Genomic DNA, 13,242 nt, shown 5'->3' with positions numbered 1-13,242 from the left:
CTTCTTTATGGGATACTACAGTTGGGCTTTGCTTTCAGAAACTCCAAAATACGGCCATATAGATGTAGAAAACAAATAGATGGCAGCATTTTGAGCTGCCAAGGAACTTTTCTAGCCCACCCCCCTTGTTTTACAGAGAAAGAAATAGAACTCAACTGACTTTGCTAAGGATACATAGGCAAACCTGGGACCCAAACTCAGACCCAGGATTTCTAACCTTAAATCCAGTACTTTCTCCACTCTGGATTAAGAGAGGAATAGTCCACATTATAAAAGGATTTACCAGCAGCATTCCTTTTGATAAGAATACTAAGTATTGATAAGGTTAGGAATATGGCAAAGGAACTGCAAGGTCAAGGGTGAGAAGACCACACTGCTGAGGCCACTTCAGAACCAACAGGAACAAAGGACAGTTCTCTGGAAAAACTAGGATCATAGATTTAGAGCTAGAAGGGACTTTGGAGGCCCTCTAGTCCAATGGCCCCTCTTTTTATACGTGAGGAAACTGAAGCCGAGAGTGATTCAATGACTTGTCCAAGGTCACATAGGTAATAAGTAGGCCCAGGGGGATTTGAACCTAAGCCTAGAACCAGGGCTCTTTCCCCTACAACTCAAAGTGAAAATACGATTCGATTTATGAAAAGGCAATTGACAACATTTGCACCTTCTCAGGCATGTCTGCTGACTTAATGATAACCTGTAAATGACATCAGGCAAAGCTTCCCGTCCAAAAACTTAAATGGGTCACTTCTGAAAGTAGTGTGTTCCTCTTCCGTGGAGATCAAGCACTTAACGCATATATTGAAGAGAGGATTCTAATTCAGCTATGGGTCAGACTAAATAGCTTTTGCAGTTCCTCACCGCTAGGAGAAACTGTTAACATAGCAAAATCTATTTAAGAGCTCTATTATTTTGGTTCCCAAGAAACCTCCTATCATGAAAGAGTTTACATTTACTGAAAACTACTAATGTGCCCACGCAGGTGGGCTGCAGAGCCACCAACTGACCAAAAAATTTCCCCTGCTTGCCAGTGCTTGAACCACCACTCAGTCAGTGTTTGGGGTAAATCCATTCTCTTTTGTCTCAGCAATCCCATTCTCTGGCTGCCCCCCATATGCGGACCCCTCATCCGTTCCAAGTACTGATGGCCCTGCTTTCCCATAAGTCCCAACTAAAATCCCACCTTCCACAGGACAGCTTCTCTAACTTCTCTTAATTTAAGTGCTTTAACCTCTTTTACACACACACAGACACACACACGTTGTTTTCCCTATTAGACTGTGAGCTCCTTGAGTGCAGAGATCATCTTTCGCCTTTTATATTCCCAGTGCTTACCACAGTGCCTGGTACCTAGTAGATGCTTAACAAATGTTTACTGAACTGAACTGTTAAAAAGCAAATGTAATTTGGAAAAATTAGCATAGTAAGCTTTTAGAACCTCTCACCATCCTAACAAACTAGATTTGCTAACAAGAGAATGGAATGCTAGCTAGATTTCAGCATGGTCTGAAGCAAAGAACCCAGCACTTAATTCAATTTTATTTTCAGCTCTGAATTATCCCCCACCCCCACCCTGAAGGCAAGAAAGACGAAGCCTATCACAGACATGTATTCATACAAAATAAATTCCTGCATTATCTATGTTCCACTCCCCCCCCAAAAAAAGGGGGGATGGGGAATGAAAATATGCTTAATCAACACTCCTTTTCTGGCGGTGGGCAGCAAGTTTCATCAGGAGTTCTTTGGAATTATGGTCAGTCACTGTGTTGATCACAGTTCTTAAGTTTTTCAGAGTTGTCTTTACAAGAGTTATTGTATTGTTCTACTGAGAACCCAGTACTTGGGATTGGAGTCCAAATCAAGGCCACTAGGCCTCTCCAAAGTCTTCCCTTATCAACAGAATAGCTAACACTTAGTGCTTGTAAAGTGCTTCACATGGGGCTGGGTTGGTTCCACCTCACAACAATGAGGAGAGTGCTGGCTACTGTAAGCTATTATTACATAGGTATAAGAAATGTCCAGAGCATGAGCTGGTTGGGTTGGAGGGGTATGGTGGAGGAGGAAAGGAGTCAAGGAGATCAGAGTACTACAGTTGGAAAAAAACCTCAATGGACAGATAATGAAAGTTGGGCTCAGGGAGGTAGAGACTTGCCTAAGGCAACCTTGGTGGCAGAGGTGGGATTTGAACCCAGGTCCTTTCATTCTACTCCACCAGGTCTTCCAAAAATAAATTTCATGCCAGTTTTACCAAAGTTCTGTAATTTACTTCTCCCTTTTCTCTCTACCCCATCCCCAGGAAGATCTCCAACAAATGTAAAAGGCTTTAATCTCAAACTCTTGCATTATCGAGATCTTTCTGAGAATCACCCCAAAGAGAATGGTATAATCCTACCCTCACTTTCCTTGAATCTAGTTACATCATCTTTCCTCACCTTCACATATTTATATTTAGATAACAGGCCCTGTTCTGTTGGTCTTCTCTCCTAAAAAGCCTTAGTCTTTCACCCTGAAAACAGAAACCATCGTTTTAGTAACAGGTCTCTCTTGTAATTCTAAGTAGACAAGTTTTCAATTTGGTACTTAAGGGCAACCACATCTCTTGCACAGGACTCTGCCAGGTCCCTGGTGTAAGACAGTTCTTGGATTAAAGAAGCATGAAATGTATATTAGACTGCTTGATGTCTTGGGGAGAGGGAGGAAAGGGAGAAAAATTTTGGAATTCAAAATCTTACAAAAATGAATGTTGAAAACTATCTTTACATGCAACTGGAAAAAATACTATGAAGTCTTTTTAAAAAAGAACTAAAAGGAAAAAAAAGAAGTATTAAAAGCATCAACAGCAACATCCAGTCTAAGAGTCTGCTTACTAAAATCCTCTTTGGAGATTTGTAGGAGCTTGTGACATTAGTTAGGATTGTATTTAGAGCTCAAAGGGACCTGAAAAGTTAATTTATCCACTCTATTGTCTCTTCAGGCAGACATTATGAATTCTAATGGCATCACTGAAAGGGAAGAGGGAGTCAGGGTGGCTGTCTCAGCAGTTATGGCCTAAAGTCACCCAGATGTCACAAATGTGTTACCATTGCATCAAAAAAAAAAAAAAGATGGTTTCCCCCCCCCCCACGAGGCGGGGGGGGGGGGGGGGGGGGGAGAGTGTAATTTGCACAGTGCCAAAACTGCCAACAGGTGACAGTAAAGTTTTCCTTTTTGTTCCAAAATATTAATAAAAGCTTTTCATAAATGACAAAGAACAGTAAACTAAGGATTGTGCTTTAAGAAATTATGAATGAAGGGGCAGTTTGGTGGTTCGATGCATAAAGCACCAGCTCTGGAGTCAAGAGGACCTGAGTTAGGGTCCGGTCTCAGACACATGATATTTACTAGTTGTGTGACCCTAGGTAGGTCACTTAACCCTGATCACCTCACCAAAAAAAAAAAAAAATTGTGGGATGAAACTTAGGAAGGTCCATGTGAACTGATGCAGAGTGAAGTAAGCAGAACCAAGAGAACAATTTATACAATAAAAAACAACTTTTGAAAGACATAAGGACTCTGATCAATACAGTGAACAATCATGATTCCAGAGAACTGACACTCTCCTGAAGAGGTGGATTCAAGATACAGAGTAAGACATACATTTTTAGAAATGTTGACAAGTGGAAATTTGATGTATATTTTTGGGGGCTTTTTTAATGATGGGGGTGGGAGAGAAAATAAATGCCTCTTAACTGAAAAACAAAAAGAGGGAGGGCAAAAAAAATCCTAAAGTGGTCCTTGATATGTTTGAGCAAGGAGTGGCACACTAGGGGACAGAAATGCCCTTTCATTTCTGACATGGAATGAGATCACACATATAATCTGTAGGCAGTTACTAAATGCTGAATAAAGGGAATATATAACATTATCTAGGCACCTCACAGGTATCTAACACTGTTAGGAACTTAGCAAAGGGTTTATACATTTGTAAATAGGTCAGCAATCAGAAAACTTTTTTTTCCCAAGGTTCAATGAAATCTCTTCTCCAAAATATCATTAGATGACCCATTAAAAATAGAAGAAGAAAAAACCATTACAGAAAATAGGAGGGAGTGGGGGAGGAGAAGAGAGCCAGTTAATGAGGCAGTAAGACAGCTGGCCAAACCAGATCAGCTAACTGAAGGCCAATATATATGACTACTACAGGTTTTCAGTAGCAGATAAAAATGAAGTCTGATAAAACGAAGGAACAAGAAACCATGGATGGACAAGATACCAATCCCTTATGTAAGGAAAAACTATCGGAGAAACAGCCTTTGCTCTCCGATAAAGCCATTTCTTCAAGAGCATATATCTTCATGAAAACCTTTACACGGAAAAGGGCAAATCCAGGTTACATGTACTTTCAGCTCAACCACAAGAAAAATTATTCAAAATTACTTGAGGAATAACACCTACTCAATGATATCAAGAATGGTATTCTCTAAATTACCAGAAAGGGAAAACCTTGGGAAAAGTAAGAGAACAAAGATAATGGTGTAGCAGAATAAAAGGGAAGTAAAAATTAACCTAAAATAGGTTTACGTTTATGTTGTAAAAACATTTTAATTGCAAAAAATTTTCATTTCTGCCAAACTAGTGTCCCGTGCATAAAAAGGATCTACGAAATCAAGCTTTTTCATAGGCCATAAAAATCCATACATTTTAAAAAATTCCATTTCTTAACTTGTTTCCTTTGTAGGAAGATACTTATACTTTTGTCCTAAGATGGCCACAATTTTTATATGAATATTGAAATCTAATAAGGAGAATATTGGTTTCAAATTGGAACTTCCCCAAAACCAACTGTAAATCATAAATATGCTTAAATTTGGGCAAAAGCAAATTTACAAAAATGAGATATCTTTAAAACATGATGCCATCTAACTCAGTTTAATCAAGTGGTTTACATTCAAAACTTGAGACCAAATTGAGCAGACGAGGGAAATGTAACAAATAGCTAAGAATAATTCTTATAAATTATTTTATGTCTTATTATAAACCATTTTATGTTTGCTGTTTCCAGTACATAACTGACTGCTGTTGGGTAGTCTACTTTTCAAGAATACTCAGGTTTTTCCCCCCCTTTTGGGGGGCGCTGTTTGCATGGAAATTTTGTGTTTTAAAACTTTTGAGATCCTTTAAGGGGCTGAGAGTTTTTTTCTGACAACAACCGAGTCCAATTCAATTACACAGTTGCATCATTTTAAAAAAATTCACAAGCACCATTTTCAATTTTGATTCAATTATTAGATATTTTAAAATAAAATACTCAAGATCAATGTTACCATAAATATCCTTTCCCATCTAGAGCTCTCATCACTAAAAAGCATTAGAAACAAATGACTGAACAGTTTTTCAGGAAAAAAAAAATGATCCAATCCCCAATAGGCTTTTCAAACTCAATTAATAGACATTTGTTAAGCACTTACTATGTGCCAGGCACTGGAAGACACAATATGCATTACCTTCTTTATATTCCAAAATTATACCAAGATCTCTGCTGAAGGCTTCGTAGCACACTGAAATTATTAAGTAATCCCTCCTGGCATCTCTTTCCCAGATTACCTGTATCTCCAAGATTCCGTTGGAATCTTGTCTAAGTCCCAAAACGTAGCTTCCTCCTAGGAAGAACTGCACCTTTTCAATTTTACTCACTCTCTTAGCTTCATATGAAAGCTCTTCTATTGAATTAAGCTGGGTTGTTCATCACTCAAATCATGAATCCAATCAGACTCCTTAAAAGGAGCAAAGTTTCTTGACCCTGCCACAAAGAACATACCCCTTTGGTGATATGTATAAAGTGCTTTCAATAATATTTCTTAAGGTGACAGTAACAGTTTTGATTTATTTTTAGTATGTTCATCAACAACAAGTTATAGTTTACATGTTACCACTTTAGGCTCGCTATCAGTTTAACGAATCCACCTTCTCATAACTAACTATAACTAGATCATTACAACCTAAGTGATCATGTCACACTATGGGTGACTTTCTTTTCATTTCTTAAAAACAAGTTTCATTTCACCCTTGAAGATCACTGATATGTTCAACACTAACCAGATTAGTTAATGACTTTTTTTGGAGACAATTTCACAAAGCAGTCATTTTTAACAGCTTTATCCCACATTAGAAGACATTTAAAACAATCATGATTGCATAGCTTGTCTACTTTAAGTTATTAACCCAATTAGTGCTTTATTCACATTAAAAAACTTGTACAATTTGTTACAAATATAAAACAGTGCTGTTTTCCATACATTATATCAACTTTGAAACAAACACTTAAAAGACATGGTAAAAGAATTCCTATAAACATAACATTTCCATCAGGATAAAGCTTACTTTAGCTGCCCTCCCCCCATCCCATGTGATTCAAAAAGAGCAAACATACAACATACTGTAGGTTTATTTTTATTCAAAAAGTTACTGTCTCAAGACATAAATACAAATCAGAAAACAGTACAATTAGGACAATAGAATGTGGAGGACAACAGGTTAAGGTAAATATATAAAACATTTTTAGCTGGTTGAAAACAAAGCTGTAAGAACTGCTTTCACAAAGAAATGCTCTTTTTCAAGAGTGAGAAAAAAAATCAACTTAAGTTTAAAATCATATATACAGTCCTCTCAGCAGCTCTATTAAATGCAGTGGTGTGGAAAACAACATAGGCAGTACTTTCAGACATGAGAATATTTGTTTATGAAACTGAGTTAGGCAGGTCTGGTTTGGGGCTGGTTAGTAGCCCCATGATTTAGTAAAATATCTAGATTTGATCACAATCCCTTAGATAATCTATGGTTTTTGGCTACCACAGCCCAATGCTTACTTTTGGGAATCTACAAACAGGAAGCCTTTCTTAAAATTCACCTATCTGGGGATGTTCTTGTATTGCAAGCATAGTAAGGCATGGAATGATTAAAAGAATATACCTCAAGAACTGAGAGACAACTGACAAAAAATATACATTATGTAATATAAGTTAATATTTTGTTTTAAATGATGTCTAGCTGCCTAAGCCTAGCAAAATGAGTTGATGTCAAAATGGCAGGTCGCCACTTTCTGTTTGATTTGTTTGTGAAAGGACACAAAATGAAGTTTAAAGCTTAGCTTTCAAAGAATATTATGGGTTATGAATTTCTATTATCCCATCTAATTTACATATAGAGGAAATGTACTGTAACCTGTTAGAAGTATCTTTAACCTGAAGACTGCTTGCAAAGACAGATAGATAAAACAATATAAAATACAAATTTAAAAATCATTTTAAAGCATGGAACACTCATGCTTTTCTATTTTTAAACATTGTTAAACTTTCAATATATTTCTGAAACCTCATAATTTTAAGTTGGAATTTAAAAGTAAGAAAAAACTAAACAAACTGCGCAATTATAAAATCAGCACCAATTTATATATATATATATAATTTTATTTAAAATTTAGATTCCCTATTCCCACACTCTAATAAGCTGTATAATTTTTGTTTAGAATTTTTCTGCAAACATACTACAATAAGCTTCTTTTATTTGGAGACAAAATACAGTGGCACTACTGGAAGGAATTTCACAACATTACATTTTTTTTCTTAAAGGACAAGCAAACTTTCAGGGGGTGATAATAATGGGCAAGCACGTCTGAGATTGGTTACCTTCTGGCAGTTCACTGCATCTGGATTATTTCTGAGAAGGCTAGAGAAGCTTTTGGATTTTAAAAATATCTTAAAATGCATTTTAGGTGAAAAAATTGTAAAAGTTCTGCTTCTAAGTTTACTTTTCTCCATAATTACAGTACTTAAAACAAAGCTTCTGTTGATTGAAGTTTTGAGCATTTAAATTTAAAATGCCAAACTCTTCTGTTCTACAATCCCAGGATGGGAAAAATTAATCCATCTGTCATTTCAGTTCATGGATGTAAACAAAAATCCAGCAGAAGTCATAATTATTTAGTATACCCAGTAAATAAATGTGAGAGAAAAGGACTCATATCTGTATCAAGTACCTCTCAGATTATGGTTAGATTAAAAACAAGAGGGAATACTTCTTATGATTCAAAATCAACTGATAGCACATAAATAAAATATTTGCTTTCCAACAAAAACTGTAGCTTATCCTCAAATTGTTTACTTGTCCTTTACTTTTCTTTTTTTTTTTCAGGCAAACAAAACTGCCTCTCACAATGCACTTGATCTTGGTAGGCATGTTTCATTCTCCTTAGAGAAAAATCTGTACAGAATTTCACTGTATCTACTACCCCAACTTTATTGAAAAACTTCCTCTTCCACTTAGAAAATGACTTCACCACAGATTAAAACATTGACACCCCAAGAACCTAATGAGAGAGGAAAAAAGATTGTTAAAAAACAAGCATGCATTTGATCACTTTTTCTATATAACTCACAGGAAAAAAGGCTTGCAGTCAGTGTAATGAAGTCCCACAAGAGATGGCCCATCTTTCTTGCTAACTTATTTGAGAATGGCACATTTGTTTCTTACCAAGAATGCAATGATAAAACCAGGATTTATATCTTAACATGTACAACTAAGGAAAGAAGACTCAAAAATCCAAGATATCCAAATAAAAATTAACATTCTGCTTCATCTCATAAGTTCATGTTCATACAGACTAGTCCAGAAAAAAAAGTGAGGACCCAATTCCAGTGTACTTATATTTGACTAGCTGTCCTCAGAAATGGGTACAATTAACTATCAAAGAGCAAGCACATGGCACACGACAACAGGAGACTTCCTGACAGAGTTCTTCACTTCTTTTGTGTCATGAAACCATTTGACGGTCTTGTGAAACCTATGGATTCTCAGAATAATCTTTGGAAATAATTGAAGGAAATCCCCTATTTCTTAGGGAATCCTACATTAATTTATTTTCCCTTTGTTTTGGAAAAGAATGGTTAATACAAGTACAATCTAATAACTTGTCAGTGTTAGTTGCCAACTACTAGACAACTAAAGAGAATAGCAGAGGGGTGGGGATACATTCCTTTTAAAGGAAAAGGAAGAGTCTGGGTTTTAGTTAGGTATTCACTAAAAATCTAAGCAGTTATTCTGCCAGTAAAGTTGAAATGAAAAAATCATCAAGGTCCTGAGTAGAAAGATAGGATGAACTTGAATGGGCCAAGACTCATGTCAAGATTTAGGATTACAGCTGAAACCAGAAAAGCTAAGCACCATCACAATGAAGTCCATGAAACATTCAAATTGTTTGCTTGCATAAAATGTGTACTGCTAGAAACATAATATTCTGAGACTAAGGAAGATACTGACTCCAGATTTATCTGTAAGAAATTAAAAAGGAAAACTAAATGCTTTGAATTCTGTAAGGGAAGAAAAAAATATATCATTCTCTCGTTTTCCTGGCATTTGGTTACAGTCTAGATAGGTCAAAATTAGCTCCAATAACAATGCCAACAGTACTTAAGTTTTTATATACAGAACATGTACGCAAGAATCTTTGTTGTATTTAACAGACTAACAATAGATCAATCAAGGACTGATTCCATGGACTAGGCACTGGGACGTAGGAATAGCTTTGTTAGGCTATGCCTTCTTAATGGTATTTTGGCACTACTGCTCTACAGAAATGTTGAGGATAAAAGAAAAAAGTGGAAATCATCAAGGAACCTTATTCTCAATATCTACTTGTTCTTTTAACCCAAAAACAGGCTTGTTCAAACAAGGATTTATAGCCAAATAAGAATACACACACACGTTTAAAAAAAAGTTATCTTGGTGTTGTATCTAAGAGGGGCTGATCTGTATGTGGAGGAAAAAGGCAGTGTCACAATAGGGGAAAGTAGCATTCCATGCTTCTAGACAGTAGATTGCATATACTTAAAAACAGGACACCCTAAAAATAATCTGCTAGAAAATTTTATATTAGTTGATGTTAGTATTTCATTAGAATGGACCTACCTAAGAATTGTTTAACAATGACCTCAGGACTGCCTATGGGAAATGTCGTGATATAGTCAGAAGTATACTGTTTTCAGTTTTATATCACCTTCCAGGTAGGAACTTATTTTTTGGTGTTATTTATTGTCTTTAATGCAACTTACAAATCATCCTAAAATTGAATATAAGTATATATGTGTACTTTAGTGCTACCTGGAAATAAGTCAGGACAGTCATCAAATATATCTGACAAAAGAATGGCAATTTGAAGATGAATTTTAAAGTTATCAGCTATTTTCTCTCATTTTCATTAGGAAAGCAAATGACAAATCACTCTGAAGAGAGAATCATGGAATGCTAGAGCTGTAAAACCTAAGAGATCAAATAGTCCAACCTCCTCATTTACAGAAGTGTCTTAGTAAAGATCACAAGCTGCCCGTGTAAGCTTTTATTTCATTATGCCAAGCTAATTCCCTCACATACTTTATTAAAGCATTGTAGTAGTTTATTACATAATATTTGTGTTGCTTTCTAATTGTTTGCTATGTAGATTACAAGTTCCCTGGGAGTAGGGATCGGGTAAAAGAACATAGTAGAGTGGAAACTTGATTGATTTGGTAGAATTTAGCTCTGTTACTTTAAAAAATTCCATTATATAAAGATGTCCTTAGTTCCCACCCTTTAATTGTAAATTTATTTCTACAGAGATGTTTAAAAGCAACAGGTCATTGGTGATGACATATTTGATCATTATTAGTGCCTTCTGTACAAGTTTTATACACATAAGCAAAGAATTCAAACTTCAATTTTTACATCAGTGTCTATATATGATTTCAGTGTCAAAAGATATAAAAAAGTTAAAAAAGGCTCTTGTGAAAATTTGTTTAAAATATCAAAGAATTTATTTTTTAAAAAAACCTCAATATTAAATAGAATGGCTTAATGTTTCATGCTGCATATTTCAAACACTATTTATATCCTTGTTGTGTACATTTAAAAAAAGTCCATCTCCCAAAGTGAGTGATAAAAAGGTCAGGGCAATATAAAAAAGGACAGAAATTTAAATTAACTTGAAAAGAAAAAAAAAAGATCCAGTTCTCTACTGCAGCAAAAACTAAAACCAGAAAGAAAGCATTTCATAAAGGAGAACTGAAACACAAAACAGATGTTTTGTTTAAAGAAGTTTTCAAAAGAAAAAAAAAAAGAAGTTTTCATTATCACTTTTCACTGGTAAAACTTGGGGGGAAATTGTGAAAATGCTACACATGTACTTTGAAATAATCAAGCCAATTTCTTAATTTGAAAAAAATTTTCAACTGACTTTTTTAAAAGCACCTAACCACATAATGTTAACCTACTGCCATCATGTGGTGATAATGAGAAAATGAAGATTTAGATTCCACAGCATGTAGGAAAGTCAATTGAAATTGACAAAAATCACAAATTAGCAATCACACATGGAATTTGCAATGGGGTCTTTAACAAATAATCTGTGCCTTTAACAATAAGAGTGATGTACCACAGAGGGCTATGTAAAAAATAATACAAAGCTGTAAAGTCACAATTTTGTGAACTCCATCTTTCTATACTGACCTGTAGTTCTAAACTACTTCATTAAAAAAAAAATGCTACTCTTTCATCCATTGTATCAAGACTATCCATGGTATTCCACAGGTCAAGGATAATGTTTAGGAAACACAAATTTCCACTTACGGCAGCCTGCCTTTCTCCCAAGATATCATAAAGAAAAAATTTATTGTGATTTTTTTTCATGTTAAGAAAATAGAAAAAAAATCACTTTGGCTTAACATTTTCAGTTTTAATGTCTACTGTGAATCTTTCTAAAATATATTACTGTTTTTCTGTCTTATGACACATAGGATATTGAACATAATTCAATCTATTCTGAGAATTAGTTCCCATTGTCTATAATGTAAAGATTAGGTTGAATGAGCTGAAGCTAAAGAATAAGCTGAGCTTAAGAGAAATTTTTTAAACCAAGGTTTGGTGAGTTAGTATAAAGAATTTCCTACCAATTATCGTTCAAAATTGTTGGTATATACAGTCTTGTAAGATACTATAACCATACAAACAGTGGCTCTCTATGTTCTAGGAGGGTAGACTAAATGACTTCTGAGTCTAATTCCAGCTCTAAGATTCCCACTCAAACTTTAAGAGATAAAAGGAAATTATACTAAATGTGGATTACAGTTAATTAACATTTTACTAGAAATAAAGTGGATGCTCACTGACTGGGAGTATGGGGAGTAGTTAAACAAAGTTTGGTACAGAAAGTAATGTCATAGTACTATGCTATAAGAAATGATGAGTATAAAAAACAGAGGGAGGTATGGAAGGCCTCACAGTGAAGACATAAGAAAGCACCTCTCCCTCCCTTCTTTGCATAGATTGGGAGTACAACACGAGCTGTTAAGACTTGCTATTTTGGTTAATTTTGCTGAACTGACATTTCTCTTTCTTTTTTACTCTTTGTTATGAGGGATGGCTTTGGGGATAGCAGAAGGGGAAAGGATATGGTGACAAATGAAAGTGATATAATAAATTTCAATAATTTGAAAGAAAATCTTAAAATCAAGAAACAATTCTCCATTTCCTATTAATTCCCAACCATTCCCAAATGTTAAATAATTTCATTTTCATGGAATTTCTTCCAATTGCCGATTACTTTAGTACGAAAAAGTATTCAAACTCAAAGCTGCAATACACTGCTAGATTCAGTGATTTTGTCCGTGGGTTTTATTTGTCTATTTTTTTTGATGAATTTTTTTTTTTTTTTGGACAAGGGGAGAATTCATTGAGGGTGATGGGAGAGAGAATTATGTATTAGCAAATGACTTGGAAGTAAAAAAAAGCAAAAGATCATCAACTAATCAAAAACAAATTTGAAACAACCTAATTTAGATTCATCAAGTAAAACCAAAATCAAATAGGTCAATATCCGTAAAATGCTTTTACAAATTGTAAAATGCTGTATTAATGACAAATAAAAAGATAGATTATTAATTGCTTACTATGTGCAAATAAGCACAGCACTGTGTTAAGCACTAGAGATACAAAAACAAGATTTTCCCTACTCTCAGAGCTTACATACTAATGGGGAAAGGCAACATACAAAGGGAATTTGGGGGGGGGGGGGAGGGGGGGGGGGGGGGTCATTATGAAAGTTATAAAAAAGGACTCTTGCTTCTGTATCCCAGCAAGTAATGTTATCATACCTATGCTTAAGTAACACAAAAACAAACTTCCAAATTAAGAGAGAGACCATGGACTCAATTGCGTGGCAAGCTAGCCACGTGGATA

At 35.2% G+C, this 13,242-nt stretch overlaps 1 protein-coding gene across 4 annotated transcripts in view; it reads right to left on the bottom strand.

Moving 5' to 3' along the window:
* Positions 1-8,104: 8,104 nt before the first annotated feature.
* STAG2 (stromal antigen 2) overlaps positions 8,105-13,242 on the bottom strand; it is a 122,872-nt gene continuing 117,734 nt past the window's right edge. For 3 of the 4 annotated variants that reach the window (XM_027838506.1, XM_027838483.1, XM_027838492.1), the window contains one exon: positions 8,105-8,344. In XM_027838506.1, coding sequence (XP_027694307.1) covers positions 8,321-8,344 — 24 coding nt within the window. In that variant the 3' untranslated portion in view covers positions 8,105-8,320. The remainder of the gene's footprint in view (positions 8,345-13,242) is intronic. The other variant, XM_027838499.1, reaches the window with a different exon arrangement.

The sequence above is a fragment of the Vombatus ursinus genome, unplaced genomic scaffold (assembly GCF_900497805.2).
Source record: "Vombatus ursinus unplaced genomic scaffold, bare-nosed wombat genome assembly UNPS02004596.1, whole genome shotgun sequence".
Classification (NCBI taxonomy): Eukaryota; Metazoa; Chordata; class Mammalia; order Diprotodontia; family Vombatidae; genus Vombatus; species Vombatus ursinus.
This window is presented reverse-complemented; position numbering and strand designations above follow the sequence as displayed.